General features: G+C 45.3%; 1 protein-coding gene across 2 annotated transcripts in view; it reads left to right on the top strand.

Annotated features, from left to right (window-relative positions):
• Nucleotides 1-18,263, top strand: part of LOC137369178 (retinal dehydrogenase 2-like) — an 81,039-nt gene that overhangs the window by 57,691 nt on the left and 5,085 nt on the right. For both annotated transcript variants that reach the window (XM_068029958.1, XM_068029959.1), the window contains exons 10-12: nucleotides 12,950-13,114; nucleotides 14,789-14,946; nucleotides 15,059-15,133. In XM_068029958.1, coding sequence (XP_067886059.1) covers nucleotides 12,950-13,114; nucleotides 14,789-14,946; nucleotides 15,059-15,133 — 398 coding nt within the window. The remainder of the gene's footprint in view (nucleotides 1-12,949; nucleotides 13,115-14,788; nucleotides 14,947-15,058; nucleotides 15,134-18,263) is intronic.

Genomic DNA, 18,263 nt, shown 5'->3' with positions numbered 1-18,263 from the left:
CAGCTACACCATATGGATTGTAGCAGTTGACTCACCACCATCTTCTCAAGAGCAATTAGTAATGGGCAATAAATGCTGGCTTTGCCAATGACACTCACATCCATTAATGAATAAAAAAACTCTCTTCATAGCATGTTTTCTCATCCTAGCATCATCCTGCTCAATCCAAGCTATATGCTCTTTCGATAATGAACATTAAAACAGCAAACAGTACTCTTAACTGCGGCCTTAAACTCTTTATACCTATTTATAAAACTATATTTCTAATGGACATTTTTCTGGCTTTATCTACTTTGTTATGACCAGGTGAGAAGGGGTCTAGGGGTTCCCTCTCAGCCTTTGCCTGGTTTAACCGTAATAGGACTTAATTTTAAAAACACCATGTTTTTAGATTCCCCTCAGTGAATTCTTGTTCACTGCTCCAATTGTAAGGCAAATAAATCAATACAGATATGTTTTGTTAAATTTTAAACAAGAAATGTAGAAGTTTATTAATCTTAAACTCTAATCTGGTTACCGACTACGAATATGTGACGTGACCACGCTCGCATGCATATGAGCTAAACACACACGCAGATAGAGACAGAAAAGTAAAAAAAGAGTAAAGGGAAAAGTTTGAGGCAATAGATGGGTTTCTATTTTAATATCCTTTGAGTTTGCTGTGAAGTCTTTGGTTGTCAGTCAGACTTGCAATTCGTTGTAGCCTAGTGCATACTTCAGCTTGTTTTGAGGTAGCAGTCTTTTCTCTCTTGAGGTTTACGTGTCTTCCGTGGGCCCGGTGGTTTGGGAGAAAGCAAGAGGGAGAGAGACAGCCAGGCTTGTTTCAGCTTCAGATTCAAATTCAAACTGCCTCTGCCTTTCTCTGTGGCACAATTCAAAAGCCTCAGGTTGCCCAGCAGGTTAGTCATGTGACTAGCTGGTTTGACCTCTTCTGTTTGTGGATTCTGCCATCTTAGCAGTCATCCCGGAAGGTGAGCGTCCTCACTTTCAATGTCTGGTGATTACAGCCCATTTTGGGTTAAGTGGACTAGGGAATAGTCCTTTGTCTCTCCAAGCACTGTCTGTTAGTATGCAAATGTTTTTCCAGCCAAGTGTCTGCTGATCTTTTTTAAACAAGTCCTTCTTCACTCCAGCAACAGTTTAAAATCAATGTTCATATGACAAAATTAATATGCCTCATTCTTGGCAGGTGGGGATCTGCATGACAACCTGCTATTGCAAAGTTTCACATAGAAGGTCTAAACATGCACAATTTTACATCAGTTTTTGTTGTCAGCCATAACAAGCAATAGCCATTTTACTAAATATTTCCAAAAACGAGGAATGTGAGAAGCATTTAATATGCATGAATACTCCATTAACAGTTTCTTCACACAATGTTCCATTTTAGTAACCAATTATGCAGTCAATAAATGTTGGCACAGGAGAGATTTCAACCCAAAGCTCCTTGCTAAGAACAAACAATTTCTTGTATAAGCAAGCTTCCTTTTCTTTAAATTACAATGTTCTAATCAGAGTTGAAGGTTTAGAGTGAGGAGTTCAGTGTAAACAGACATAACAGATTTTGCTGTAGCATTAGAAACTTAGTGCACTGCAGTCAACTAGGCACCTTACCTCAGCTTGGCAACATCCCACAATGCTTTGATTAGTAAGCTCAAAGAGAACTCAGATCACAAACTCTCATCATGACATTCTGTCGGAGTGCACTGAACCATCACTTTCCTCAGAACTGCTTATTTAAACTGATAGTAAGGTGAGGCATGGCAGTATTGTGCAGCTGAAACTCCTGATCCTCATCATCCTCTTCAATACCATCATCTTCCTCCTCCTGCGCTGTGGTGTATTTGCAGAAAAATGTGAGTAGCATTAAATCCACTACGCGATGTGTTTCAACCTTGGACTACCTCACCAAGGTCAAAGCCGACCTATTGTTTCTGCAGGAGTGTGGAATACCACACCTCAGCACCTACAGGCAATGGTTGCAATGGTGGTCCCATGGGCCATCGATCTAGTCAGGGGGTAATGATTCCCGTTCCTCCAGCCTGGGTATTCTGCTGCGGGGAGGTAACTTCACCATCTCCGAAATTAAGGAGGTGGTGGGCGGTCGCCTCCTCGTAGCAGATGTAATGTACAACAATGCTGTGCTCTGGTTGATCAACGTGTACTCCCCAGTTCAATGCAGCGAGTGGCTGACCATCTTCCAGCGGCTCCCACTGCTGCTGGCGACGTCCAGGCCGGTCATTCTAGGCGGTGACTTCAACTGCATCATCGATGCAGCCGGACGATCCGGCAGAGAAGACAGCAAACTGGATGCTACGTCGAGATTCCTAATGGAAACAGTAAAAGATGTCAAGCTGCACGATGTCTTCAGCAAACCTGCAGACGGAGCGCAGCTTAGTTACACCTGGTCAAGATCGGACGTGTCTGCCCAGGATTGACTTCCTGTTTGTGTCCCGTGCTGTCACAGTCAGATTCACCGACGTCAAGCCGGTGTTCTTGTCCGACCATTCCCTCTTACTGGCCGACTGTCACTTACAGGATGACTAGCAGGTTGGCAGGGGGACATGGAAGCTCAATGCTACACTGTTAACCCCAGAGAACGTTGAGGAACTCAAAGGGAATTACAAAGGTTGGAGAACTGTGAAACCCCGCTTTGAGTCTCCAGTTCACTGGTGGGAGGCGATCAAGGAGAACATCAAGAGGTTCTTTATCTTCAAAGGCGTTCAGAGGGTGAGAGAGAGACAGAGGGAAATTTCCCGACTCCAGAAAAGAATGCAAAATCTGCTCTGGCTGCAGTCGATGGGGGTCGAGGTCAAGCAGGATCTCCAAGAGGTGAATAGCCAGCAGGCCTCGCTCTTTGCCACGGAGGCCTCCAAGATCATCTTCCGCTCCAGAGTCCGCTGCGTTGAGCAGGATGAGATGTGCTCGCGTTACTTCTTCCAAAAGGTACACAGAGAGAGCTCTGTGATCAGCAGCCTGAAGGAAGAGAATGGCTCGGCAACGTCTTTGCAGTCCGACATACTAAGGATCAGCAAATCCTTTTATGCTGGGCTGTACGACGTGAAGCCCACGGCCAGCACGGCTTCCCAGTCCTTCCTGTCATCTATCACGGAGGTCTTAGATGACAACATGAGGGAGAGACTGGACAAACCGCTAACTCTGGAGGAGCTGACAAACACTGTTAGGTCCTTCGAGATGAGTAAAACTCCCGGAAGCGATGGCTTACCGGTTGAGTTGTATTCGGTTCTGTGGGACTGGGTCAGCCCAGACCTGCTGGAAGTAGACGAGAGTATACTTCTGGCCAGAAGCATGTCAAAATCCATGAGGAAAGGCATCATCACCCTCATCTACATGTGGAAGGGGGAGAGGGTGGAAATCAGAAATTGGCGGCCCATCTCACTGCTTAATGTTGACTAAAAGATTCTGTCCAAAGTCATCGCCAGTCAGGTCAAGTCTGCTCTGGAGTTAGTGATTCACCCTTACCAGACCTGCAGTGTACCTGGCAGGAAGATCTCTGATAGTCTCGCGCTGCTCAGGGATACCATCACCTATGTACGAGACAGGAGGGTGGACACCTGCCTCATCAGCTTGGACCAGGAGAAGGCTTTTGACAGGATATAGCACACCTACATGATGGACGTGCTTTCCAAAATGGGGTTTGGAGAGGAAATTTGCAATTGGATCAAACTGCTCTGCACAAACATCAGTAGCGCAGTCTCAATCAATGGGTGGGAATCAGAAAGTTTCCTGATCCAATCTGGAGTCAGACAGGGCTGTCCTCTCTCCCCTGTCTTGTTTGTTTGCTGTATCGAACCTTTTGCTGAGCCCATTAGGAAGGATGCAGGCATAAGAGGAGTGACAATCCCAGGCAGTGGAGGCACTCAGGTAAAAGCCTCCCTGTAGATGGACGACATCGCCATCTTCTGCTCGGACTGTTGAGCATCTGCGACCAGTTTGAACTGGCCTTGGGAGCCAAAGTTAACCACAGCAAGAGTGAGGCCATGTTCTTTGGGAACTGGGCCGACCGATCCTTTGTCCCTTTCACTGTCAGGTCAGACTACCTGAAGGTGCTGGGGATATGGTTCGAAAGGGCCAGGGCGTGTGCCAAACCCTGGAAGGAGTGAGTAGCCAGGGTACAGCATAAACTGAGCATGGGGGAGCAGCGATCTCTCTCCACTGTGGGTAAGAACCTGGTCATCAGGTGCAAGGCGCTCATGTTGTTGCCGTACGTGGCGCAGGTCTGGCCCACACCCCAGCCCTGCGCCACGGCGGTCACCCGAGCCATTTTCCGTTTTATCTGGAGATCCAAAATGGACCACGTCCGGAGGGACACGCTGTTCAAACCTCTGGATAAAGGTGGGAAAAATGTACCCAACGTCGCCCTCATCCTGATGACCACCTTCGTGTGCGGCTGCATTAAGCTGTGCGTAGAGCCCAGTACACAAATACCAAGTGTCACTATGTGCTGAGGTTCTATCTGTCCCCGGTGTTGTGAAGGATGGGTCTGGTCACATTGCCACGGAATGCTCCATCCAGTTGGACCGTGCCGTACCACCTATCCTTCATGGGAAAGTTCCTGCAGGAAAACACCTTTGACTACCAATCCATCAGGCAGTGGTCTGCATAGTATGTCCTCAAGGCCCTACGGGGAAAAGGAGATGGTGGATCCTGTCAGATGGTTCCCCGAGCAGACTGCCAAAGTCATTTGGCAGAATGCCTCATCACCAGAACTTTCAAACAAGCACCAAGACGTAGCTTGACTGGTGGTGAGAAGGGCCCTTCCTGCACGCCCAGAGTCTCGCCCCCTCCACACGCTGCCTCAAGGTGGCTGCGGTGAGGAAGAGACAGTTGCCCACCTCCTTCTGCAATGTGTCTTTGCAAAGCAGGTGTGGAAAGAGATGCAGTAGTTTTTTGTCGACTTTCATCTCAAGCAGCTCTGTAACACAGGAGTCTGTGCTCTGCGGGCTGTTTGCAGGGACGTACACCGAGATGAACATCAACTGCTGCTGGAGGACTCATCAATTCAGTGAAAGACGCTGTTTGGTCTGCCTGAAACTTGCTGGTCTTCCAGCGCAAAGTGTTGTCCACGACCGGGTGTTGCAGACTGGCACGTTCCAAGGTCCAGGACTACGTGCTGAGGGATGCACTAAAGCTTGGGGTAGCTGCTGCAATGGCTCAATGGAGAAAGAACACTGTGTAAGGTCCTCCCACTAAAGTGAACTGAGGGGCTGGACCTATGGGAAACCCCTCGGGCTGTATACACCAGTTATGGGTTTGCTGTAAAATGTACATGGCATGTAAAATGGAATGGAAGGGTTGTGAGGCAACTGATTTCCTTTGCACTTTTTGGAATGTCAACTTGGTGCTGTTTTGAACTGGTTTGTAACGCATTTTTTAACAGATTTTTATGAATAAAATATATTTTGGGGGAAAAAAAAGTATTTGCAGAAAATGACGATGGGGTTGTTTTCCTTAGAACAGAGAAGGCTGAGAGGGGACATGATTGAAGTATACAAAATTATGAGGGGCATTGATAGGTTAGATAGGAGGAGACTTTTTCCCTTAGCGGAAGGGTCAATAACCAGGGGGCATAGATTTAAGGTGAAGGGCAGGAGGTTTAGAGGGGATTCAACGAACAAATTTTTCACCCATAGGGTGGTTGGAATCTGGAATACGCTGCCTGAAGGGGTGATCGAGGCAGGAACCCTCACAACATTTAAGAGGTATTTAAATGAGCACTTGAAACGCCATTGCATACAAGTCTACAAAGCTACGGGCCAAGTGCTGGAAAATGGGACTAGAATATTTAAATGCTTGATGGCTGGCACAGACACGATTGGCCGAAGGGCCTGTTTCTGCGCTGTATAACTCTATGACTCTAAGCCTATAATGAGTAACCATCACTCCTTTGCAATTTAGGAGACAGTGAAGGTGATGAAAGATTCTGGCAGTGTACTGTGCTTTAGAGGGAAGTCAGGATGACAGTACAGGTGCTCAGCCACTAACCTGGTGCTGGCAGGATGCCACCAACACCACCATCTCCCACATCAAGAGTAGGGTTCCTCCTCACAAGATACTGACCTTGCCCTCAAAGAAGGTAAGGGGTTCAAAGGAGGGGAAGCCTCCATTGGCCTGCCTTTGCTGGTCATTGAGCATTGATGAGGTGAAGTCAGGTGGGGGGATGTAAGGCTGTTGAATTGGAGGAGCCCTTTGAGGTTCTCCAATAGAGTAGTTGTGTGTTAGAGAAGCTGAGTAACCATTAGGTAGGATAAGGATGAGAAATTGGGCTCATTAGAACACTTTTTTGGATCTCAAGAGTGCCCTTAGCACTTCAAAATAGCGGGCAAAATTTTACAAGCCCTCTGGCATCGGGGATCATGGCGGGAAGGCCCAGAAAATTCTTTGGGGAGAGGTCCGCCATTACCTCCAATGTCGAGAAGGCCCCATCGCATTTTACCGGCGGTGGTGAGCTATCTGCTCCCACTGCCTTTTGACCATGTGTTTGGAGGACCTCCTTCCCCCCCTGCGGGTACAGGACATCTTTCCTCCTCCCCAGCTCTCCACCAAGACCTCCAGTGCAGTGTCCAAAAGCCTTGGAGCCTTCTCTCACTGCTGTGCTATTCCTCACTCTTTCCTAGGTCAGATTCTCTTCAACAATGACTTTCAACACCTGATCAACCCACAATGCACCTTGCCTTTTAGCAGTGCAGGCTAGTTTTAAGTGGTGCTAGCCATTCACGATACTGGCCTCGACATGCGTCGAACCAATGATCAGCGCAGTTAGTGCTCGTTGGACTGGAAGCTGATTGAAATGAGCAGGCAGGAAAAAGTTGGCATGCTGCCTGCTTTGCTTCATTGCAGTCAACTGGCCCACATTGCAAGCTCCCACCCATTTTCAGGAACTGTCCAATTTAACTGCCAAGGAGTTTGTGAAACCTGTAACCCGAGTGCAGAGTAAACGGTCAATTGTATGATTTTGATTTTAATAAGAGTAAAGAGTGTGCTGGTTCCCAGGATGGGCAAGCAAGACAAAGGAGATGTGTGCAGTGTGTTGCCTTGTCTCCCCTGCTGAGGATGTGGGAAATCTTGTGGTTCTTCTCTTGAATCCTGGGGTGAGAGTGTTCACACTCCATACCAATATTGCTTCCCTCCAGGTGGAAGAGGTAATAATTCTGGGTGACTTGGCACAGGGTTTTAAGCCCCTGCTGGGGGTGGAAACAGAGGCGGGCAAGTACAGAATTTTGTGCCGCAGGCCTGCGTGCCAGTTCCTGGTCTCCATCCCACCCCTGGGCCATTTTCCCAGAGGCAGGTTGGAGGGGTGAGGCCTGCAAGTGGCAGTTAGCCTATTAAGCCAATTAAAGGCCTATTAAAGCTTGTTAACTGAGACAGACTGGGATTTTCCATTCAGCCTTTAAGTCCCTGCAGGCAGCGGGAAACAATGCAGCTGCCTCGAGGCAGGCTCCCATCAGCAGACTGTTGGGCCAGTGCTCTAGGTATACTTTGCACCCCCACCCGCCTGCCTGGGTGCAGCAGCTGCAGCAGCCACAGACTGCCCTGTTGAGGGGTTCTCCCCCACACCCCAATGGCAGACTGGCTGCAAAGGACATTTTTTATCTTAAATGTGAAAAGGTTGGAGAGAGGGTGCCTCCATTTTGGGGTGCCCTCTCCCTCACTTAGCTGCCATGGCAGCCTGCTGCTGTTTCCAAAATGGAGAGCCTCCTATTGGCTCTCCGGCTTCGAGAACCCGCTCGCTGTCCTTTATTGGCCAAATTGGGGATCACAAGTGAGTGACCGTTTCCCACATGGTGTGGGCTTCTGATGCCCATTTGAGCCTGACAGTGGGATTCAGAACCCTGCAGGAAAATCTGACTTTATTAGCACCTACACTGAGTGCCCCTGAGGAGAGGTTGAACTGTACAGCTGAAGTTGTGCATTCTTCTCCTATCTAATTCAGATATTAATAAAATACGCAGTGAAGTAATTTGAGAAAATAATAAAATAGCCATCCAGTGTTCCTGCCTTACCTTCTTGTCCCTCAGGGCTCTGTTGAATAACACAGGTTACAGAGTAGTTTTCTGTTCATTCAGCTGCTTGCAGCAGTTTAACAACCAATTCCTGCACCAATGAATATGCAAATGAAAGCTTCCATGTGTTTTCCTCTGGAGGCCTCAGGGCAGATGACCGCGAGTGGGCATTACGATGACTGGGAATTGAATCTGGGTCAATTGCTTGGAAGGCAGATATGCTCACCACTATACCAGCATCACTGGCAGACATGTAGCTCTTCATTTATACAGTATACGCACCATAGCTCTTTGGAACTGAAATGTAATTGATGAAATGCTTTCCAACCATTTCAATCTGCACCTTAACACCACGTTCATATTCCCATTGGAAGATAGAATCATGGAATGGTTACAACATCTCATAGAAACCTACAGAATTCTAACAGGACTGGACAGACTAGATGCAGGAAGGATGTTCCCGATGGCTGGGGAGTCCAGGACCTGGGGTGATAGTCTAAAGATAAGGGGTAGGCCATTTAGGACTGAGATGAGGAGGAATTTCTTCACCCAGACAGTGGTGAACTGGTGGAATTCTCTACCATAGAAAACAGTTGAGGCCAAATCATTAAATATATCCAAGAAAGAGTTAGGTATATTTCTTAGGTCTAAAGGGATCAAGGGATACGTGGAGAAAGCAGTAACAGGGTACTGAGTTTGGATGATCAGCCATGATCGTATTGAATGGCGGTGCAGGCTCAAAGGGCCAAATGGCCTACTCCTGCTCCTATTTTTCTATGTTTCTATGTAATGCTGGAAGGGAAATTCATTAGAGCTGATCCAACTGCTCTGCCATAAATGCCATTTACAATGGCACAGAAGGAAAAGCTTTGATGAAGTTCTTGCCCTCTTTAATTTAAACTTAAGTTTAACTTACAATGAGGAAAGACAGTACCATAGCTTTTTTTTCCTTTTGTTCTCAGGATATGGGTTATGCCTAGACTTTGTCCTGAGAAGATGGTGGCCATTACTGATTACTTGAGTAATTACTCAAGAGATCATTAAGAATCAACTACATGATGTCAACTAGTGTTGTATACCGGCGAGAGCAGGAAGAAGTGATAGGCTTGAAGGACATCAGTGAACCAGTTTGATGATTACAAAAAAATTAGAAGCTAGTGTATGATCACTTTCTTGGCTGCTATAAAGACTGGCACAGCCTTGTCTCAATCACCTATCCAACAGAAGTAGTAGAATCAGTAGTGGAAGAGGCAACAGAAGGATCTGTAGCTAAAGAGCTAGAAGTAACTACAAGTAGTGGGAGACAATGTACTCTCATTTTTTTAAAGTGTGCTGATGATTTGTTTAACTGCACAGCCCGTTAAATATTTTTGCGCAGCCATACACACGCAATAACTTAAAGGGGCCGACTTGTCCAAAGACTGCGCAGGAACCTTTGGGTTGCTGCACAATTAAGCGGGAACATTATTGGGAGAGGTATGAAACTCTGGAGCAGTAAAGTGCACAAGGTGAAATCAGCTTCTACTGAAAAGTTCTTTGTTAATACAGAAGTCTTGTTTTCTTCCAGCTACTGCCAGTTCTCTAACTACAGATCCTGCTGCTGCCTCTCTCATTGCTGCTGCTTTTCCCATTCCTGGTATTGGTTCCTTTCCCACTCTACCCTGGTGGCTCTCCCATTGTCAACTCTTCTCCTACTGGATCTCTTGATTCTGCTACTGCCTTTTTTGGTCCTAGTTTCTCTACATACAACAGTGACTACACTTCAAAAGTATTTCATTGACTGTGAAGTATTTTCAGATATCCTGAAGTCATGAAAGGTACAGGTACTCCCCCTGTCATGATCCCTCTCCTGCTCCCATAGTTTGCAAAACAGAACTTATTCTCCCCCTGTTAACTTCTGCTCATGGTGGCTGGTGCTAGCTGCTCTCTAGTGTTTGTCTAGCTGGTTGCTGGTAGTAAATGGCGCAGTGGTTAGCACTGCAGCCTCACAGCTCCAGCGACCCGGGTTCAATTCTGGGTACTGCCTGTGTGGAGTTTGGAAGTTCTCCCTGTGTCTGCGTGGGTTTTCTCCGGGTGCTCCGGTTTCCTCCCACAAGCCAAAAGACTTACAGGTTGGTAGGTAAATTGGCCATTATAAATTGCCCCTAGTATAGGTAGGTGGTAGGGAAATATATGGGGACAGGTGGGGATGTGGTAGGAATATGGGATTAGTGTAGGATTAGTATAAAATGGGTGGTTGATGGTCAGCACAGACTCGGTGGGCCGAAGGGCCTGTTTCAGTGCTGTATCTCTAAACTAAACTAAATGGCTGTGGGCTGATTGGCTTCTGGTGGGGAATAGCCCACAGTGGTTTGACAGGCTGCAGTAGTGGGCTTCTGATGGCTTTATGATTGCTGATGGCTGACTAGTTTTTGGGTTCTGGAAGCAGGCGTAGATTGGTGACTGTGTGGCTTTTGATACCCTACCAAACCTCTTCCCCTCCCCTCCTTCACTACTGATGGTGACTGATTGGCTGAGTGGGGGCTCACAGATTAGCTGGCCTTCCTCATTTGTCTGAGCTAATCAATGGATAAAATCACTGAGCCATTAGGAAACCATGAAAAGTCTACTCGAAAGTGCTGTGAAATGCAACCCACTTTCAACTCCACTGCCCACCCTATCCTCCCCCCACCAAAAATAAATTTAATGATTGACTTCCCTCACTGGGGAAGGGGGAGAAGAAGAGTGCCTTCGTGAATGGAGGGGAGATCAAGAAGAGTGATTTCATATCACTGAGATGACTATGGAAACTGTTTTCATAATCAGACTTTGCAACAGATACCTCTAACATACACCTGCAATAGTCCATAGTTTCACCTCATGAATCCTGGGAATTCCTGCCACAATCTTGTGCTATACATGCCATGGAATGTTTGGCTGAGTTTTGACAAGCCTGTGTCCTTTTCAGTGTAATTGTGTGTATTAGGCCTACATTCAGGCCTGTATCTGAACTGACAGCTTTTTTGAAGCTGCTGTTCAGCTCTTGCTAGTTTTCTAGGTTGGTTTTAGACTTCCATGTTTTCATTCTGAAAATAACCAAAACAAATTGAGGTCAGTTTTTAAATAGCCTTTGTTGATGCTGCTTGCCTGATTTTCTGATTTCCACATGTATCTCACTGAGTATCCACGGATAGTAATGGCATACTAGTGATGTCGGTGTTTTTGTGCATGAGAGTCACATCTCGCACTTAAAAGTGGAGGGAATCTTAGTGATCACTGAAATTATGCCTGGCTGATTCTTTACTGTCAGGGCAATTATCTCTGCTTGCCCAGTCTACCAGTGATGGTGCTAATTTATTTATTTGAAGTATACCCTTTCATCAGTTTATCCCAGTGGTAACTGCCTGTCAGTCACTGCAGGACTTAAGTACATAATCTAGGCTGACATGCTAGCATGGACTTGATGGGCCAACATGGACTCAATGGACCGAATGGCTGCCTTCTGTGCCATAAATGGCTGTATGTCTTGACATTTCAGGACAGTTTTGAGGGAGTGCTGCATGTCAGATGTACCATCTTTCAGATGAAATATAAATCAAAGCCCCATCTCATCTGCCTGTTCAGATCCCACAGTACTATTCAAAAAGTAGTTATATCTTTCAATCAACACCAGCAAAAATAGATTATCTGGTCATTTAACTCACTACCTTTGGTGGGACAATGCTATGCACAAATTGGCTGCTACATTTACCTACATAACAATAGCTACACTTTCAAATTCATTCATTGACTATACAGTGCTCTGGGATATCCTGAGCTCACAGAATGTGCTACATAAATGCAAATTCTTTCTTTTCCAAGATCAGAAAATAGTAGAAGCAAAGATAGTAATGGTTTTCAATTAGCGATAGACAGTACTTCAGCTCAACTGGAAAACTTTCCCATCATGTTTAATTTAAATACACTTTCTCAGACTTAACAAATAATTAGCACATGGATCTGAAAATCTATTTAATTTCAATAAAAAATAAAATAACAGCTTTCTAAGGTCCCATATATTTAAAGTTCTAGCTTAATTGTGGAACAAATGGCTAAACCTTAAAATTAAAGCAGTACAAGCTTATTGCACATGAGAACTTTTGTGCTTGTTAACAAATAGACCAAAATTAATAAGATTAAAATAAAAACTGTGAATGCTGGAAAGCTGAGTTAAATGATAGAAATTACTATAAATACAAAGCAAGCTGTTATTTCAGACCAAAATAAACAAGAATACTGAAAAGGAAGACTTGCATTTATATAACACCTTTCATAACCACCAGATATCCCAGAGCACTTTGCAGCCAATGAAGTTACTTTTTGAAGTGGATCAATTATTGTAATATAGGAAACGCAGAAGCCAATTTGTACACAGCAAGCTCCCACAAGCAGCAATCTGATAATGACCAGATAGCTTGCTTCTGTGATGTTGCTTGAGGGGTAAGTATTGGCCAGGACACTGGGGATAACTCCCCTGCTCTTCTTCAAAATAGTGCTATAGGATCTTTTATGTCCACCTGAGAGGGCAAACAGGGCCTTGGTTTAACATCTCATTCAAAAGGCAGCACTGCTTACCTCAGTTCTGCCCTGGAATGTCAGCCTTGATTTTTGTGCTTGAGTCCAGGAGCAGAATCTGAACCCACAGCCTTCTGGCTGAGAAGTAAGAGTGCTACCAACTGAACCATCGCTGACACAATTTATATTTGAATTGTGGGATTTTAATGCAGGATGATCAAGTAAGGCAAACTATATTCTTTTCTTTGTAATTTAACATCCGCATAATTTCTACAATAAATTGTATAAAAATTTCCCAGAGATAAAAGATGTTCAGGCACTTATGTGATCATCATTGTACCACTTTGTGTGATAAATGTAGTCATTTATTTTCTGTGATAACGTTTCGACAGATTGACAAAGAACAGTATGATAAAATTCTCAGTTTAATTGAGAGTGGGAAGAAGGAAGGAGCCAAGCTGGAATGTGGAGGTTTGCCATGGGGAGATAAAGGCTTCTTCATTCAGCCTACAGTTTTCTCCGAGGTTACAGATGAAATGCGCATAGCCAAGGAAGAGGTAATGTAGCTTTGCACATGCCAGCTTCTAATACAGATATGTATTTCAGACTCATACTCTTCAATAATTCATCATGAAATGGAAGGTCATTATTATTTTGTTTACAGAAGAAGTATTCTCTTACATGGCCCATTAGTTCTGGCACTACAACATGAGTAGGAATGTTGGCCCTGACCGATATTTGATTCCAGCATACCCTCAATGGGTGAGCTTCCCCACTCACAGCGAGGCTGATAAAAGACAGAATTTCGCAATGGTGGAGTGCTCCAATTTGGGGGAGGAGAGGCTGGCCGGGTCCTATCTCATAAAAGAGAAGCAAAGCTCCTGGTACGAGTCCCAGCATACTACTTAAAGCATCCATGACTTCTGCAGCCCAGTTCATTTGAGCTAATGGAAAATAATATTGGTGAACTTAAAAACTGGGAATATAGCGAGAAATGTTGGATTTTTTTTTAACTAAAAGCTACATTTTCTCCAAATTATGTTGCATTTTTAGAGCTCAATACGAATACATGTTTTTAAATATGATATTGAACACATGTTGATTAATGTCAGATGAATTAATTTGTATTTGCCTTGTCATAACAAGCAATTTGTTGAGGATTGCAAATCTATTGGGTGTAGTGAAATTGTACACATGTTCTTAGTTTAGTTTAGAGATACAGCACTGAAACAGGCCCTTCGGCCCACCAAGTCTGTGCTGACCAAAAACCACCCATTTATACTAATCCTACACTAATCCCATATTCCTACCACATCCCCACCTGTCCCTACAACCTACCTATACTAGTGGCAATTTATAATGGCCAATTTACCTACCAACCTGCAAGTCTTCTGGCTTGTGGGAAGAAACCGGAGCACCCGGAGAAAACCCACGCAGACACAGGGAGAACTTGCAAACTCCACACAGGCAGTACCCAGAATTGAACCCAGGTCGCTGGAGCTGTGAGGCTGCGGTGCTAACCACTGCGCCACTGTGCCTTGAATACATTTATGCTGTCACTCCACATAGTAATCAGAGCAGTTTTTCACCCCACTGTGTTGTAGGATTTATTTAACTTAATTTAATTTTAAAAAGGAAAAACAAGAAAATAAAATAGAATAAATCATATAAGTTAATATCAGTGGCCAGAATTTTGACAGCGGCTTCAAAGATTGTGGGGTGCACGCGTAGGATTTGCCCCACGGAGCCCCCACGGTATTTAGCGCAGTGGCTCATTTACATGTCCGGGGCGGACCGCCCGCTTCCGATGATGCAGATGGGGGCGGGCACTCCATCCCGGCAACGGCGTCCGGCGCCACTGCGCTGGCTCCAGCGCCAGTTTTAAAGGGCTTCATGCCCTTCTGAATCATTTACATTTTTAAAGTTATAGGGGAGAGAAAATTAAAGTTAAAAATTTATTCAAAGTTTCAATCCCCTCTCCCACCCCCCCAGTGACTAATTAATTTATTAATCCCCTCTCCCCCCAAAAAAACTAATCTCATGATCCTGACCCTTGAGGACTGTGGTGGGTCTCTCCTGGAGGTTCTTTCGGGCCCCCCCCCCCCCACCACGACCCCTGACATGGGGGGCCTGATAAATTTCAGCCCAGTGTATAAGGATTGCTGAAATGATTGTCCATTAAGTCTTGTTTCCTTGACAATTTATTTCCTGCTTCATATTTTAAAAAATAGATTTTTGGACCGGTGCAACAAATTATCAAGTTTAAAACAGTAGATGAAGTAATCAAAAGAGCCAACAACACCCATTATGGCTTGGTTGCTGCAGTTTTCACCAAAGACATCAATAAAGCATTTACTGTGGCTTCAGCTCTTCAAGCTGGAACTGTGTGGTAAGCATTTTTTAAGTATTTACAGAATATGGTAACATTCCATTGAGCTATATATGAAGTTGAAGTTCTATTGCATTTAATTGCACTGCTAAATATATTAATATTCCCTTAGGGTTAATTGCTACAATGCAATGCATGTTCAGAGTCCTTTTGGAGGATTTAAAATGTCTGGAAATGGTAGAGAAATGTAAGTATTGAAAGAAAATCCTTTTAATATTGTGCCTGCTTTTAGCTCAATGCCATTTTGTGTTGCAAAGCATATGCAAATTTATATAAAGGAAATACGTTAATTATGCATTTGTGGCAGAATGGATCTGAATTACATTTTCTATTTTGGAGAGTCATGAGCCCACAGCAAAATAGGAAAAATTGAAAATACCAAGAAAGAAAATCAAGGATTAAGGTTAGGGTTATAATCGCACCAATTTTAAAAGGAAACCCGATGGTAGAGAAATTAATTTTCGTCTCAGACTTTAATTGATTCCCCGGGGCAGATAGCATCACTGGCTGCTACCTGTGTGCCCCAGGCAGTGTTCTTCATTGATATAATTGAAGAATGCTGTGCAGGTAGCAGCCTGCAATATCGCCCACCCAAGGAATCAACATAAACCATTAGTATGTGAACAAATTTCTCCCTGTATTATATATATATATGGGATTAGGGTACATATTTTAAAAGCAGCATCAACTCCAGGTTGATGCAACAGTCCTGAATTTCTAAGACGATGGGCTCGATTCTATAGAGCCCTTGACATCTGGATCCATGGTGGGGGAGGCCTGAAGATGGCCCTGGATGAGGCCTGCCATGGATCTCGACACTGGCAGGGCCTGGCCCAATATTGCCAGCGGCCATGAGGCCTCGTGGCGCCCCCCCCCCCCCCCCCCCACCGCTCAGCAACAGGACCACAATTTTAATATTTAAATAAATTAAAATACCTGAATTAATTGCTCTCCTGTCGGCTCCTAATGTCCCTCCACAATCTTCACCCCGGTGGCTGTTACTGCCGCGCTTTTGGATCCCCATCCGGGGAAATGACGCAGAACACTCGTGAGGGGTGGGAGGGAGGTAAGTTTCTCAGTGCTGGGGGGGTGGGGGGGAAGGGGTCAAATTAGCACCATGGGTGTAGGGATGATGGGAAGGGTTATAGTTTAAAGTTTGTGCAGTTGTTGGGGTGGGGGAAAGGTCAGATGGTAAAGGTAAGTGTTTTGGGAAGGGCACGGTAAATAATGAATTTAATTGTTATTGGGGGGTTGGGAGAGGGGCAAAAGAGATAAATTTATTTAATTTCATTTAATGTTTCTTTAAGTATTTAAATTTACCGGGAGAGCTAACAGCCCTTTAAAAATGGCACAAGCGCCTGTGCACAGGCAGCTAACACCATTGCCGGGGATGGAAGGCCTGCCCCCTCCACATGATCGGTGGGGGATGGGGGTGCGGTCCGTCCCAGCTATTTAAATGAGCTACCGTACTTGGAATCGGGGCGGCTCTTTGGTGGGCCGCCATTCAGCCTTTTGAGTGCACCGTGGTGTCTTGCTAGAATGAGGCATGGCTTGGACCCTGTGCTGACGTGTGATTATTTTTCGGGTAAAAGGAAGCTGTGCTGCTGTAATGCACAAGCCTCATTTCAATAAAATTTATGAAAATTTGGCCTCGCATTAAATTCATTAAGCTTGATGATACTCTGTTCCCAACCTTGTCCATATATAATGGGTATGATATGGAAATAAACACGGCCTGCCTTGCATTGTCTCTTAATATCAGGTTGCAGTCTCTATCACTGAGTGCTGAAGTTTAGATTTTTGACAGTAAGCATTTCTCTGCTTATGTATGAGCATCTGTTAGTCTTTCATTTCTCTCTTTTTTTGTTTTTGCATTTTTGTTGAAACTTTCAGTTCGCTAAGATGCACTTTCCTGGAATCTTGAGAATTACTGCAGCAGTATAAAATATAGTTAACAAAGCTGCAATTGAGGAGAATCCTTTTGGCTGTTCCCATTATGCTGCATGAATTGGATGAAGCGGACATATTCACAAAAGCATAGCATTTTCAGCTCCAAAGACACCTTGGGGATATTTCACTGCTTTCAGTACTTAAGGACTCATGTTTACAAACACCGCTCATACCTGGTTATGTCACAGGAGATCTGTCTTGAGCACCTCAATGGCAGTGACAGAGCTTTGCATGTGCGCAGCCTGAACATGTAGCTGACCACAACCAAAACGATGAAAGGAATCCCAAACAATCTCTCTCCTGGGCCAAGACTTTGTGAAAGAGTTATTGGGAGGAATTTTATGCTCTCCCCCATGGCAGGTTTGGAGGCAGGGAGAGCATAAAATTGGGTGGGATGGTGGTGGGGTGAGTCCTGCCACCATCCCGCTTCTGCTGAAATTTAGTCCTGGGCAGGAAGGCCTGTGAACAGCCTTTCCGTCCCGCTGACTGCTGAGGACTTAACTGGGTAATTCATTCTCAATTAAGGGCCACAGCCACAATTAGCTGTGCGGCAGGCGGCCCTGTTGCCACACAGGAAGCATGCCATGGAAAACCGTGTGGACTGTTTCCCGGCTGCAGGGGTGGGTGCGAGGGGGTGAACGAGGGACCTGACAATGTGAAGGAGGGGGCTTACCACCATCCACCCCACCCCACCCCATGACCCCCACTCCGCTCGACCTCTCCTGCCCTGATCTTGCTGAGGTCTGGATCCAGCGACTCTCCTTAGCCTCCAGGACGGTCACCTCCAGCAGCAGCCACCACCTCCGCGATGGTGTTGCAGCTGCCAGCCTCTGATTGGCCGGCAATTCTCCAAGGGCGGAACTTCTGGCGACCAGGTACTAGATCCTACAGAAGGCCCGCTGCTGTCCACTTAAGTGCCTGATTGGCAGTAAGTTTGGTGGGCCTTCTGGAAAGGAGGCGATGCGGGGATCGAGGCAGCAGTTGCTCCTGATGTCGAGACCCCTGTTGCCAGGATAAAATTCCCCTCTGCTATGCAGGTGGAACTGGAAACTGGCACGCATAAAATATTACTGTGCTTCCCTGCAGTTGTATCTTCCACCTTCTGTTGTATGCAAGAATGCAACATGGAAGGGTAAATATTCTTTGCACTCTCTCTCCATGAGGGGACAGAAGAGAAGCATTTCCATACATAGATGAAAAGCAAGTATGCATGCAATTAAGGGTACACTTATCTCAGTATTTCTCTGGATTTTGGAAAACTCCTTCCTCAGTTACTAACAGAAATGATGGACCTTAGAGACTACATTCACTGTCTCTACCACCTCTCTCCATATAGCATAAACCATCACCTTTTCAAGAGACTAGCC

This window comes from Heterodontus francisci, chromosome 4, assembly GCF_036365525.1.
Source record: "Heterodontus francisci isolate sHetFra1 chromosome 4, sHetFra1.hap1, whole genome shotgun sequence".
Taxonomy (NCBI): Eukaryota; Metazoa; Chordata; class Chondrichthyes; order Heterodontiformes; family Heterodontidae; genus Heterodontus; species Heterodontus francisci.
This window is presented reverse-complemented; position numbering and strand designations above follow the sequence as displayed.